Source organism: Mercenaria mercenaria, chromosome 2, assembly GCF_021730395.1.
Source record: "Mercenaria mercenaria strain notata chromosome 2, MADL_Memer_1, whole genome shotgun sequence".
Classification (NCBI taxonomy): Eukaryota; Metazoa; Mollusca; class Bivalvia; order Venerida; family Veneridae; genus Mercenaria; species Mercenaria mercenaria.
In genome coordinates this window covers 93242433-93254598 of record NC_069362.1, presented here as the reverse complement: position 1 = coordinate 93254598, position 12166 = coordinate 93242433, and the positions used below count along the sequence as shown (strand labels likewise).

General features: G+C 33.6%; 1 protein-coding gene and 1 long non-coding RNA gene across 3 annotated transcripts in view; one reads left to right on the top strand and one right to left on the bottom strand.

The window, feature by feature from the left end:
* Positions 1–6470, bottom strand: part of LOC123564595 (N-acetyltransferase 9-like protein) — a 36646-nt gene extending 30176 nt beyond the window's left edge. For both annotated transcript variants that reach the window (XM_053537244.1, XM_045358294.2), the window contains exon 1: positions 6156–6470. In XM_053537244.1, coding sequence (XP_053393219.1) covers positions 6156–6232 — 77 coding nt within the window. In that variant the 5' untranslated portion in view covers positions 6233–6470. The remainder of the gene's footprint in view (positions 1–6155) is intronic.
* On the top strand, positions 6462–8207 carry LOC128555285 (uncharacterized). Its single transcript, XR_008369945.1, has 3 exons — positions 6462–6571; positions 7199–7451; positions 7869–8207. It is a non-coding gene; the product is annotated as an uncharacterized LOC128555285 (long non-coding RNA).
* Positions 8208–12166: the final 3959 nt, after the last annotated feature.

Sequence of the window (12166 nt, the reverse complement as noted above, 5' to 3'; positions counted from 1 at the left end):
TTGTATAAAGACAATTAATTAAGACAAAACCTTCCTTTCATTTATAATCAAAAACAAATTCTTACCACACCAGTCCTTTATTGTATACCAGTACCTCATCAAGATTGGAAAGTAACTCAAATATGCTAAAAGTTGATTTTTCTTTACACTCAGGATCATACATAACACCATATTTCTAGCTTTCACATTATACCTCTAAATCAATGTGAATAGATAGTGTACATTCAATGTGGAAGAATATTTTTTTTTTTATAAATTTCATTTCCACAAATACAAACATATATACATACAATTACACATAATATAACAAACTTGCAGTTCAATATGTCATTTCAGTAGTACAATATATCAATTAAGCAATCTGTCAGCAATATAGTTCTAAAATGTAAATCTATGTATACCTGTGTGCATAAGAGTTGTTTTTTTAACAAAAGGGAGAGAACAGAGTAAGGAAGTTGAAAATATAGGAAATGGAGGGTGATAAGAGTTTTGTCCTATTGGAAAAAAGGTTAAGCTAATTTTTTCTCATATATTCTGTAATGTTCCTTAGATTAATGAAAAAAAACGAGAAGGAAACTAAATGAAAAGAAACAACAAGAGGTTGTTCACCTGAGAAACAAATCATAACAGTGTAAACATGTTTGACCTAGTGATTTCATGGAAACAAATATCCTGGCCAATTTTTATTAAGATTGGACCAAAAATGTGATCTCCTGAGTTTAAACAAGTAGTTTCTTTGATATGATCTAGTGACCTAGTTTTTGACCCCAGATGACCCATATTAAAACTTGACCTAGATTTTATCAAGGGAATCATTCTGACCAAATTTCATGAAGATCAATTGAAAAATACAGCTTATATCGCATACACAAGGTTTTTCTTTGATTTGACCTATTGACCTACTTTAAGACCCCAGATGACCCATATTCGAATCTGACCTAGATTCCATCAAGGCAATCATACTGATCAAATTTCATGAAGATCAATTAAAAAATACAGCCTCTATTGCATACACAAGGTTTTCTCTGATTTGACCTAGTGACCTATTTTTTGACCACAGATGACCCATATTCAAACTTGACCTAGATTTTATCAAGGCAATCATTCTGACCGAATTTCACAAAGATCAATTGAAAAATACAGCCTCTATCGCATACACAAGGGTTCTTTTATTTGACCTATTGACCTAGTTTTTGATCCCCCATGACCCATATTTGAACTAGACCTAGATTTCATCAATGCAATCATTCTGATCAAATTTCATGAAGATCAATTGAAAAATACATTCTCTGTCGCATACACAAGCTAAATGTTGACTGACAGATGACAGTCAGACGACGGACATCGAGCGATCACAATAACTGCTCAGGTGAGCTAAAAATAAAGAAAATTAAATTTTGTTGATCGTTTCCATACTTTGATAGGAGTTTAAAGTTTTTTATATTCTTACCACACCAGTCCTTTATTGTATACCAGTTCCTCGTCAAGATTGGAAAGTAACTCAAATATGCTAAAAGTTGATTTATTTTTACAATCAGGATCAAACATAACTCTATATTTCTAGCTTTAACACATTACACCTCTAAATCAATGTGAATAGATAGTGTACATTCAATGTATTTCGATGTAAATGAGATGTGGAACCAAAATTTGTAGTCCTGTTTGGCGCTATATAACCTATACTGTGTTGGTGCGCCGTAAAACCCAAATAAATAAATCAATCAATGTGGGAGAATTAATGCCAAGCTATCTAATAGCTGCCCCCATGTAAAGATTATACCTATTGGCTTGTACGTATTGGAGTTATTTTGATTGAATGCAAAGTATCAAAGTCTGATCACTGCGAAAAACAACAATATTTAGGTAAAATCAAAGTGCAACATAGGGCTTTCCTGCAAAGCAGACCACTTTCCTTAATATGCAGTCTGTGTTTATGTTAAGCTGCTCAAATGGTGAAAAGCGTCCCAGATATATTTTCTAGATATTTTTATTCATTTCCTGAAAATGTTTTAGCGCAAAATTTCGCATTAATGCAACTGCCACAAGGTACTCAGTAACTATCACGATAATATTTTAAACTTTCCAGCAAAGTTGTGCATTTTTCTAAAAACATTATTGCAATAATTTTTTTTTTCGATGTGCCTTTTATTTCCAGGAAACTTTAGGCTATTGCCATAAACTTTTCAGAAAAGTTCGAAATATCGAGATAATTTCTGGAAGTATCAAGAAAGGTAATCCAGCTAATAAATGGCAGCTGTGCGCACTTACACAAAAAGTATTGAGAAAATAATGTAAATTATCGCAATATTTCCTGGAAACCTTTCACTATTGAGATAATCTTTTCAGAAAACTTCACTTTATCAAAATCATTTTTTGAAGTATCGCGATAGCTACCTAGCTATCTCGTGGCAGAAATATGCCACCATAGATTACAGCACATTTATGCATCATTCAAAAATTAAGTAAATATTAGAAGTAGTGTTTACAATGTTGTTTGCCATATTGTTCACCAAGTCTCAACATAAGCGTTGACTGGTGGCATAATATGTGCGAGTAGGGCGCTTTTTGTGGCTGTTTTTACCAGTCAAGGTAATGTTTTCCTTCGCAGTTTTTTAATTTTTAAAGCTTTGTTATTGGGAATTAGCTGAGGATGACCTACAATGAACGCGCCTTGATGGTGATGACTGTATCGAAATTTACATATCATTTGTATTTTTTCTAACATTCAGGAAATAGTCACTAAAAGGCACGTATCTGGCTACCGCCCCGTAATTTTCTCGTTGTAAATGGATAAATTACTGTTAAAATGTCTCGTATTTTCGTCATACCTGTATGATATACCCACTTTAACAGATCGGTCACCATTAGCAAAGCTTTAAAAATGAAAAAACTGTGATGGAAAACATTACCTTGACTGGTAAAAACAGCCACAAAAAGCGCCCTGCTCGCACGTATTGCGCCAGTCCGGTCAACGCTTATGGTGAGACTCCGTGTTGTTGGGCCCCTAAGTTACATTAAGGCTGCACCACTAAACTTCTGAAGCTACGAGCCTAGCTGGCTAATAACTACCGAGAGTTAATTTATAGGCAGTGGCTAGGGTCATGGTACCGTAATCCTAGCCTCCGATTCTAGGATTACGGAAGTTCCGTATTTCTAGACAACCCTATGGAGTTAGGCTAGGATTACGGAAGTATTTAAGAGGCATCAAATTATATGTTAGAACATGCATAAATGATGTTTTAAACTTACTTATTTCACTTAAAATAGCGTCTTTTCATGCCTGTCGTATTATTTCCTAGCTGTTATCGATCCGCCGTTTTGGGTTAGTAAAAGATGAAAGAGAAAAGAAAAAAATAGAGAAGAACGATTAAAAATGAAAGAAAAAATGCAAAATCACGACTATGAAATAATAACGTATTCTAAAACAAACAAAAAATTAAAACAATATTTAAAAAAAAAAAAACATGATTATTTTTATGGAAATTGAAAAGAAAAAGAAATGGGCCATGAGCTGAGCGCCTCCACGTGATGTAGTTGGACAATTATGTAAACATTGAAACATTACTATTTTCATTAAGAAGATTTTAACTTTTACCATTCATAATCATTCCTCAACAGCTCATAAATAATTGTTCATCTATATTTTACTAACCCAAAATGGCAGAACGATAACACCAAATAATATGGCAGAAATGAATAATCGCTATTTTAAGTGAAACAAGTAAGTTAACAACAACATTTATGCATGTCCTAACATATATATTTGATTCCTCTTAAAAACTTCCATAATCCTAGCCTATTCTCATAGAATTGTCTAGGAATACGGAACTTCCGTAATCCTAGAATCGGAGGCTAGGATTACGGTACTGTAACCCTAGCCACTGCCTAATTTATATCCTATGCACAGATATTAATGAACAATATATCTTTGGGAATTGGTTAAGGGTCCGGTAAACAGTTAGAAACCAATGATGAATGAATAAATAATACAGCTCATGTTGTGTGTGGTCCTTCATGTCTAAGCAGGGTTGGCATTAAAGTAGGAAATACTCATATTTCCCAGGACGATGGGAAATACAGGGAATTCCTGGGAAATACTGGTAATTCCCGAACAATACTGGGAAATATGATTCAGACCAATATATTTTATTCTTTAGATATCTAGAATATTTTCATAATCCCTTTATACCAATCCATTTATGTTAACATTAAGGTGAGAAGTCAATGACAATACACTCATTTGTTGATAGGGGTCAGTGACAATAATACATTTTGCCTCCGGCACTGGTGTTGACCATATCACATGTTACAAACAACTCGATAGCACCTGTTTGTATTATTTCGGTAAATCATTACAAAATTCAATTTATTTCTCTGAACTTTTAACTAGCTATGATAAATGTCCTATAATGTGTACCAGCTTGTTTTTTTCATTCTTTACAACCTGGGCAATCATTGTTGACATCTATACATATTTCATTATCATTTTGAATACAAGTAATGTGTCTGAAGATTTGTGCCACCTGCTACTATAACTCAGCATTCTTACACTTATTCTCTTTTACAGCTTATCATACTTTTTATGTTGATACTGTTTTCTACTGTTTTCATGGTCAGTTGTAATCATAATTTTGCTGACTCAAAGTAAATATTTTAGTCTTATGGTCTGACATTTTAACTGAAAGATGAAATCCAAGAAAACATGATATTCATCCCTTCAAATACACAGTTTTGCTCAGACATAATTTTATAATCATAGTGAAGGTTCTGTATGAATGTTTTTAGATATAATCACTAATGATGCTGAGCTGTGTAAGTCTTACCACGGTTGAACTATGTAAAACTGAAAGTACATTTCTCAACAGTGAGCTGTATTATATGTATACATGTGCTTAGTACTGTTATGTATTTTTCTCATGCAAGTGTTCATTTAAATATTAATTTATATAATAATTATCACTTATTTTTTTTTATTTTTTGTCACAAAAAAGCAGAAGTTTCTTTGAATTTGGAGTCATTTTTGCAGTATTTCCCACTTTTTCCCACTAATTACAATTTTTGGACTATTTTCCAGTGCGGGAATTCCCGGTAAATACCGCTGGGAATTCCTGCCCCTGGGAAATTCCGACCAACCCTGTGTCTAAGGTCAAGACACAACATAACATTCAACAACATGTGACACATGACATCCATGATGAGTGAACAGTAGTACAATGTTGAACCTACAGTTTGCTAAACCACAGGAGTCTGAAATTCTATCAATAAGACCATAGAAGTCTATCTTTACAAAAAATACCCCCTTCATATATAAAATAAACACCAGGAATGAAACGTCGAAAACCCAGGGTCTCCTGAAAATATGCACTGAACACAGGGTGATCGCAATTTAGCGAGCGTAGTGAAGAAATAACACTAAAATACACCTACCACACTCCACAGTATTCAAATCTGATACACTTTACAAGAGTAATCAGACATTTTCTGAGATTTTCAGCTGTCGCCGAAGCCATTTGCTGACGTCACAACAACAACAACAATTACAGCGCCAAGATAAAGATAAAATACTTATTTTATCCTTTAAAATTTGTACATTGAGTAAATAAGTATTAGAATATTTATATGTTTACATCAGTCTATAATATCCCCTAGATTCCTTTTGCAATAAAAAGATAATTTACAAAATTTGATTGGGAAAACCCGTAAAGGGAGGTTACTCTTGGGATAATCCATTTTTCGATGCAGCAGAATATCTAAATTTCAGTAGTAAAATTTGATACTTGGTGAACAATGACTTTTTTATATGAATAGAGTAATATGAAAACCTCAGAAAATGTCTGATTACTCTCGTAAAGTGTATCAGATTTGAATACTGTCGAGTGTGTTAGGTGTATTTTAGTGTTATTTCTTCACCACCCTCGCTAAATTGCGATCACCGTGTTCCGTGCGTATTTTCAGAGGACCCTGGGTTTTTGACGTTTCATTCCTGGTGTTTATTTTATATATATAGGGGGTATTTTTTGTAAAGATAGACTTCTATGGTCTTATTGATAGAATTTCAGACTCCTGTGGCTAAACCTACATTTTGCACATTGTCACATTTATATTTCTGTAGTATGGCTTGAATAATTGTGATCGATATAACTGCGACAACTTACCTCAGTACGTGCTCCTTTTCATATGGCACCAAAATAAGTTTACATCCTGTAATTTTAGTATTTGCGTTGCATTTCATTCTATTTAAGCGGTGTTCATGTACATTTACCACGATCAAATGGTGTTCGTATGCGCGGATTTGGCCGTCTACCCTGATAATAGAAATATTTTACCGTGTGAACTTCGAAAATGAATACTTTTAAACTTTTAAAAATTAGTTTTACTTCCTGTCATGTCATAAAATATAAATCTTCTTATTTCTATTGTTTCAGAATTTTTATAAGACATCCAGAACAAATGGCGCATTCTGATTAAAAGGGCAGTAACGGTTATTAATCAGGGGTGGTATAGTACCTCATCAACAGGTGCGCACAACACTTCACGATGCGGCTTTTTTGTGTCAAAACATCTCGATTCGGTGAGTAAACTTGCGATTATTACATTGATAACTAATAGATTCGGAAATGACATATAGTCGAAAGTACCCGCACATGCGTCTAGTTTATCATTTACGTTTGCATTTTTCGAGAAAGCCTTCCGTTTAAGAGAACATTCGTGCACAATGCACTTCATGGAAACACTTCCCTATTCACCACACCATATTATATCGCATAACAAGAGTTTACATGCATTTCTGATAAATCCAAGCATTGACGGGTGTTCTTTTATGGTAAACAGATGTCAGTGATACCTTGATTAGTCATTGGAATCTAAACTTTCCGAAAAATCAGTAAACTAAAATTTCGCCTTCCCGGTTCACCAACTGAATTGATGTCCTTCCCGGCTCACCAATTTCCAGCATGACTAACATCGGGCTGATGCTCATGTAAATGTGATCACGCTTGCCTGAAAGTTCTATTAATTCGAATAACTAATACATGTAGTTAGACTGCTTGCACTAGATGGTCCGTAGACTTCATTTAACATTTGAAGATAATATTTAAAGAACGAGGCATATCTTGAACATATGTTGTATACTATAAACGTGCATATGTATGATATAGGCTAATTATGTTCTATCATGTCCTTATATTTGTTATTTTAGGTACATGAAAGATGAAAAAGGAAACAAAACTTCTAGTCTGCATCAATGGAATTGTCAATATATGTTAAAAAGGATTGCTGAGTGATCGGCATGCAAGACATGATTGACGTATTATATTTTCCAAAAGCTGTACGACATAATATTTGAGAAGTGGAGAACATCCTCTAACGGAATTACCCCAGACAAGGATTTCAGCACTCAACTAGGTCTCCGTACCAAACTTTATCACGACTATGTCGGTTGCTGTTTGAAGGTATGGATATAAATAACTGATTTAATTTCAATAATGTTACAGTAGATAAACCTTAATAAGGGGTATAGTTAGATAGGCACTTCGACACATGATAATATAAATAGAAAGTATTTTGGAAACCATTAGTTAACTTGTTACTCTAATTATTTTTTCATGATAACTATATGGCGTGTCATCGAAAATAGTCGAGTATGACGGCTTTGATTCCGAACTTGAGTTCAAGGCAAGACTCGATGAGACAAATAAGAATATGCATTGATAATATGCTAAGTAAAGCAAAATTATATAGTTAAATTATTATCATGTGCTGTTTTTTAAAGGAGCAACCTTTTAATATATCTTTAAAGGTATAAAGTCGCACCAATGCAGTTTAGTTTTTAATGATATGCTACTATTTAATTCTGTATAACGTTTCAGGGCCACGTGATTATCACAATTGCTCGGGAAAAATGAGAAATTACTGTATAGCGCCAACGAAATGTTCTTTTTAAGGAGTTTTAGATGTGCGCAGGGAAAGACCAAGAGAGACTGCAACTGAGTTATAATTACCACGTAATGGGACATCGATTGAATCTACACTAGAAAGCGGTTCAGGATTTAACATTTGACTAATGTTCAGATTTTGCTTGTAAATCTTAGTGCACCCAATTACATGTTTAAACTCGAAGTGAGCTTGAACAGTGGTAGAACAATTTTACTTGCAATGTAAATTATTTTGCTTTTCTTAAACTGTTTAGTTGTTGAAAATGTTGTTGTATAAAAGATTATTTAAAATAGGAAATTTTACTGTTTTTTTATTTAAACCCTTACACAGTGGAAGCCGTTGTGACACAAACATACGCACGTACACTTTCAAGACATAGCAACATCTTCCTTTTTATCAGCTTATGTTATATATTTACACAAATCAACGAAAGTAGATTTGTTACTTGATTGTAGCAATTCTAAATTTTATACACACTTATAAATACGAGTATAATGATAACGTTTCATTAACTTTGGACGTAATTCTTTATAACTCAACATTTAAAAAAATGAAATTCACCTTAAGTTTCATAAAGATCGCATATCTGACAAATTCTTTCCACATTGTATGCTTTAATTTTCTTCGATCAAGAAGTAGTGTACATCTCTATGTCACATATTCTCAACAATTGGAAATATTCAGACACGACAGAAAGACATGAAGTGGAGATGCACTGCTTAAACTTCAAAATCAACAAAAATCAGAATATAATAACTCTTGAAACCATTAAACTGGAAAATGTTGAGGTTTTGCGCAGTTACACTAATTATAACTCAGAAATTTCATTAAAAACACACACAAATTGATAAAGTGGCAACAAAGTATAATCTGTGAACATTTATTGACCGAAACATAGAGATAACAAGAATACTTACATTGTTGTGTTTTACCCATTATGAGCATTAGTGTCAACTACATTTTATACAAAGTTTAATACTGCTGTTGCCTTTCATCAAAATCTGTCAAATGTTATTTAGAAGAAAGGCGAGGCACTGACAAGACTCTGTGACTTCAATACAGACAGACAAAACAAAACATGTTTCAATAAAAAAAATCACAATTGTTTGAAGTCACGCAAAATCACATTAAATTCCTTCTACAAAAGCTGTCCATGGCTCAATATTGTACGGTACTAATCCCCAATGATAACGCGATTCCCGCCGAAACGCAAGGACGAGTCTATTTCATGATAACTGATGAAATAATAATTCATAATGGTTACCCATTTACTTGACAATTAAATATTAGTATTTCTTTCATTTTAAATAGCCACTATGTATATGGCAACATAGCTCAGTTGGGTAAACTGCAGACATTTGGATATAAGCAAATCGTTTTGTGGGTTCGAATCTTCATGAGGGTTTTTTTTTCAGATTTTTTTTCTATTCGTTTTCATTTTTATTTCATTACTTTTGTTTCTTTCTTTGATGGTTTGAATTTGTATATATGTCTTTATATAACACAATAGCATGTTCATTATTCGCAGGGCTTGAGTGCATGCATTTAATCTATCATCTTTGATATATAATAAACTATTCTGATCTGCCATATCGGCTTTAGATACCTCTCTGTCGTATTGTCACAGAGCTCATGAAGGAAACTAAATTTTTATGCAAAAGTGAAATAAAAATTAATTCTCAATGCTGAGTTTCGAACCCACACGGCAAAAGATCTGTTGACCATGGAGAGTATGCTTTACCACTGAGCTAATTTGTAATTGGAACAAAATCTAGAAATATTTAGATTGTAACATGCTAGAAAAATGCCGAATTTCCTATGTTCCATTTTAATCTATTTATAGTCATGTTTGTAAATATCAAGTTATCGTTGGGGCATAGTAGTGGTCACACATAACAGTGAGCTGTTTTAAACGGTGTCTGCACATATTGCCAGTGAGTGAACCTCAAACAACGACTACTTTTGTTGTCTTCATTTCTGACTTTTTCACAAACATCCACAATAAGCGGGTATTGTTCTTTCTACAATTCTGATTTTTTTGATGTGTCATTTTATTCCCGAGAAATGCATGAATTACTATATGCAGTTTATGTTCATCTGTCTATGGATATCATACTGCTAAACCCCAAGTGTTTAGCTTCATAATTTAATTCTGATAAACAGAATATCTCAGGTTGTTCTGTTGTGATCTGAAAAAGAAAACAGTAAATATGTCATAATATAGCCCTTGAAAGTAAATTAAACACTGTTTTTACTGACATAAACGTTCATTGCTAAATACTAGTTTTGCTGGTATGGTAACCGAAGTACCATGCGTCAAAAAAAATTGAAAGGCTACATATTATTAAGTCAAACACAAGGCCACACGGGCGGTGAGCCGGGAAGTGCATCGTTTTACCTGGTGAACCGGGAAGGCAAAATTTTATATTACTGATTTCTTTGAAACTATAGATTCCAATAACTAATTAAGGTATCACTGACCTCTGTTTGCCATAAAAGAACACCCGTCAAGGTATTTAGTCATTAGAAATGCATGAAAACTCTTTTTATGCGATATAATATGGTTTGGTGAATGGGGAAGTGTTTCCATGAAGTGCATTGTGCTCGAATGTTCTCTTAAACGTAAGACTTTCTTGAAAAATGCAAACGTCAGTGATAGACTAGAGACACATGCGGGTACTTTAGACTATAGGTCATTTCCAAATCTATACGTTACCAATGAAATAATCGCAAGTTTACTCACCGAATCGAGGTGTTTTGACATAAAAAAGCCGCATCGGGAAGTGTTGCGCGCACCTGTTGATGACGTACTATACCACCCCTGTTAATAAAACCCGGACCGACCCGGCCCGACCCAAACCACGAAAATAGCCGATTCCGATTGTACGGAAACCACCGGAAACTTACGAACGGAAGGCTAATATAATTACGAATGATATCGTGTTCATATCGACTTACATATTTAGAATTTAGTAAAAAAAAAAAAAAAACACTGAACTTTATGATGCCCGCGAGGAACTTCTTTGATGAATGGGTTAAGACTGTGTTCTTTCTGGTTGCAAAAACGTCTTAATATAATTTGTAAACTTGTACACAGGAAGTCGTTATACATAGCGTTGTTTTGACGAGCCTTCTAATTAGTTCCCGATATTTTGTATCGTTATCATTATATACTATTTTATAATTACGTTTCGTCCAAAAAATTGTTATATTTCGAAGAAAGGATATTCTCTCGGGCCTCAAAGAGTTTTTGTTTCACCTGTGCATTCCCAAAGCCTAAATAATTCTTTGTGTCCGGTAACATGCCTAAAAATAGTTAGTAAACAGGCAGGGTTTTTTTATGATACTTTTTTGTTCAATGAGACTTTACAGAAATTATTTTTATGTCAAAAAAAGAAAGAAAATGAATACGAATAATTTCTAATATCACTGACAATTTTTAAAGAATAGAATGAGCACTTTTTATTAAAAAGTTTTAAAAAATCTCAAAGACCATAAAACATTTGGGGTCATGTAAAAAATTTAGGATAGGTCGGGATACCGATTACGCACGAAGAATGCAGCGTTGAATATTGAAAAATTTTACACACGGTACCCCATATTTTTAAAATATTCCTGTATAAATATATAGAAACAAATTGTGAGATAGGTTTGTTCACGCAGTATTCTGAGTATCTCTTGAACTTAGTCGACTGAATTGACGTACGATGAAAGTCACACATTGAATATATTGTGGTACATTGCAGTTTTTGGCATAGTCTTTGTACTTTCAATATTCGATTTCATATTCGGCAGGTTGCTATGATGTTTTAACATCTTTTTTTCTCTCTTTTTTTTCAAGTTTGCAAGTAATCTCTGAATAAACTGACTTACTTAAGTTATATTCAAATTAGTTCAAAACTATATAGAGTAGAATCGAGATACAAAGTTTACCATTTTTTCATTTTTGTACAGATGTCTCGTAATCCGGAGGTCGCGGGGTCGGATCCTGTCAGCGGATTTTGACCGTAACTCCAACAGTCCCTTCTTTCGGTGAGAGTACTGGTTAGTGTCCAGGAAGCAGTCATCGAGTGTATTTCACATTAGTTGGTGAACCAAAACTCGACGCGAAAAAGAAATCTTTTAAATGGGAACAAAATTACCATTTAACTGCACTCAATATATAGAACGAATCACAATGTTTCGTGAAAAAAGACCAAGTAAAAACTTGTTAAGGTTCGTTTGGATATTT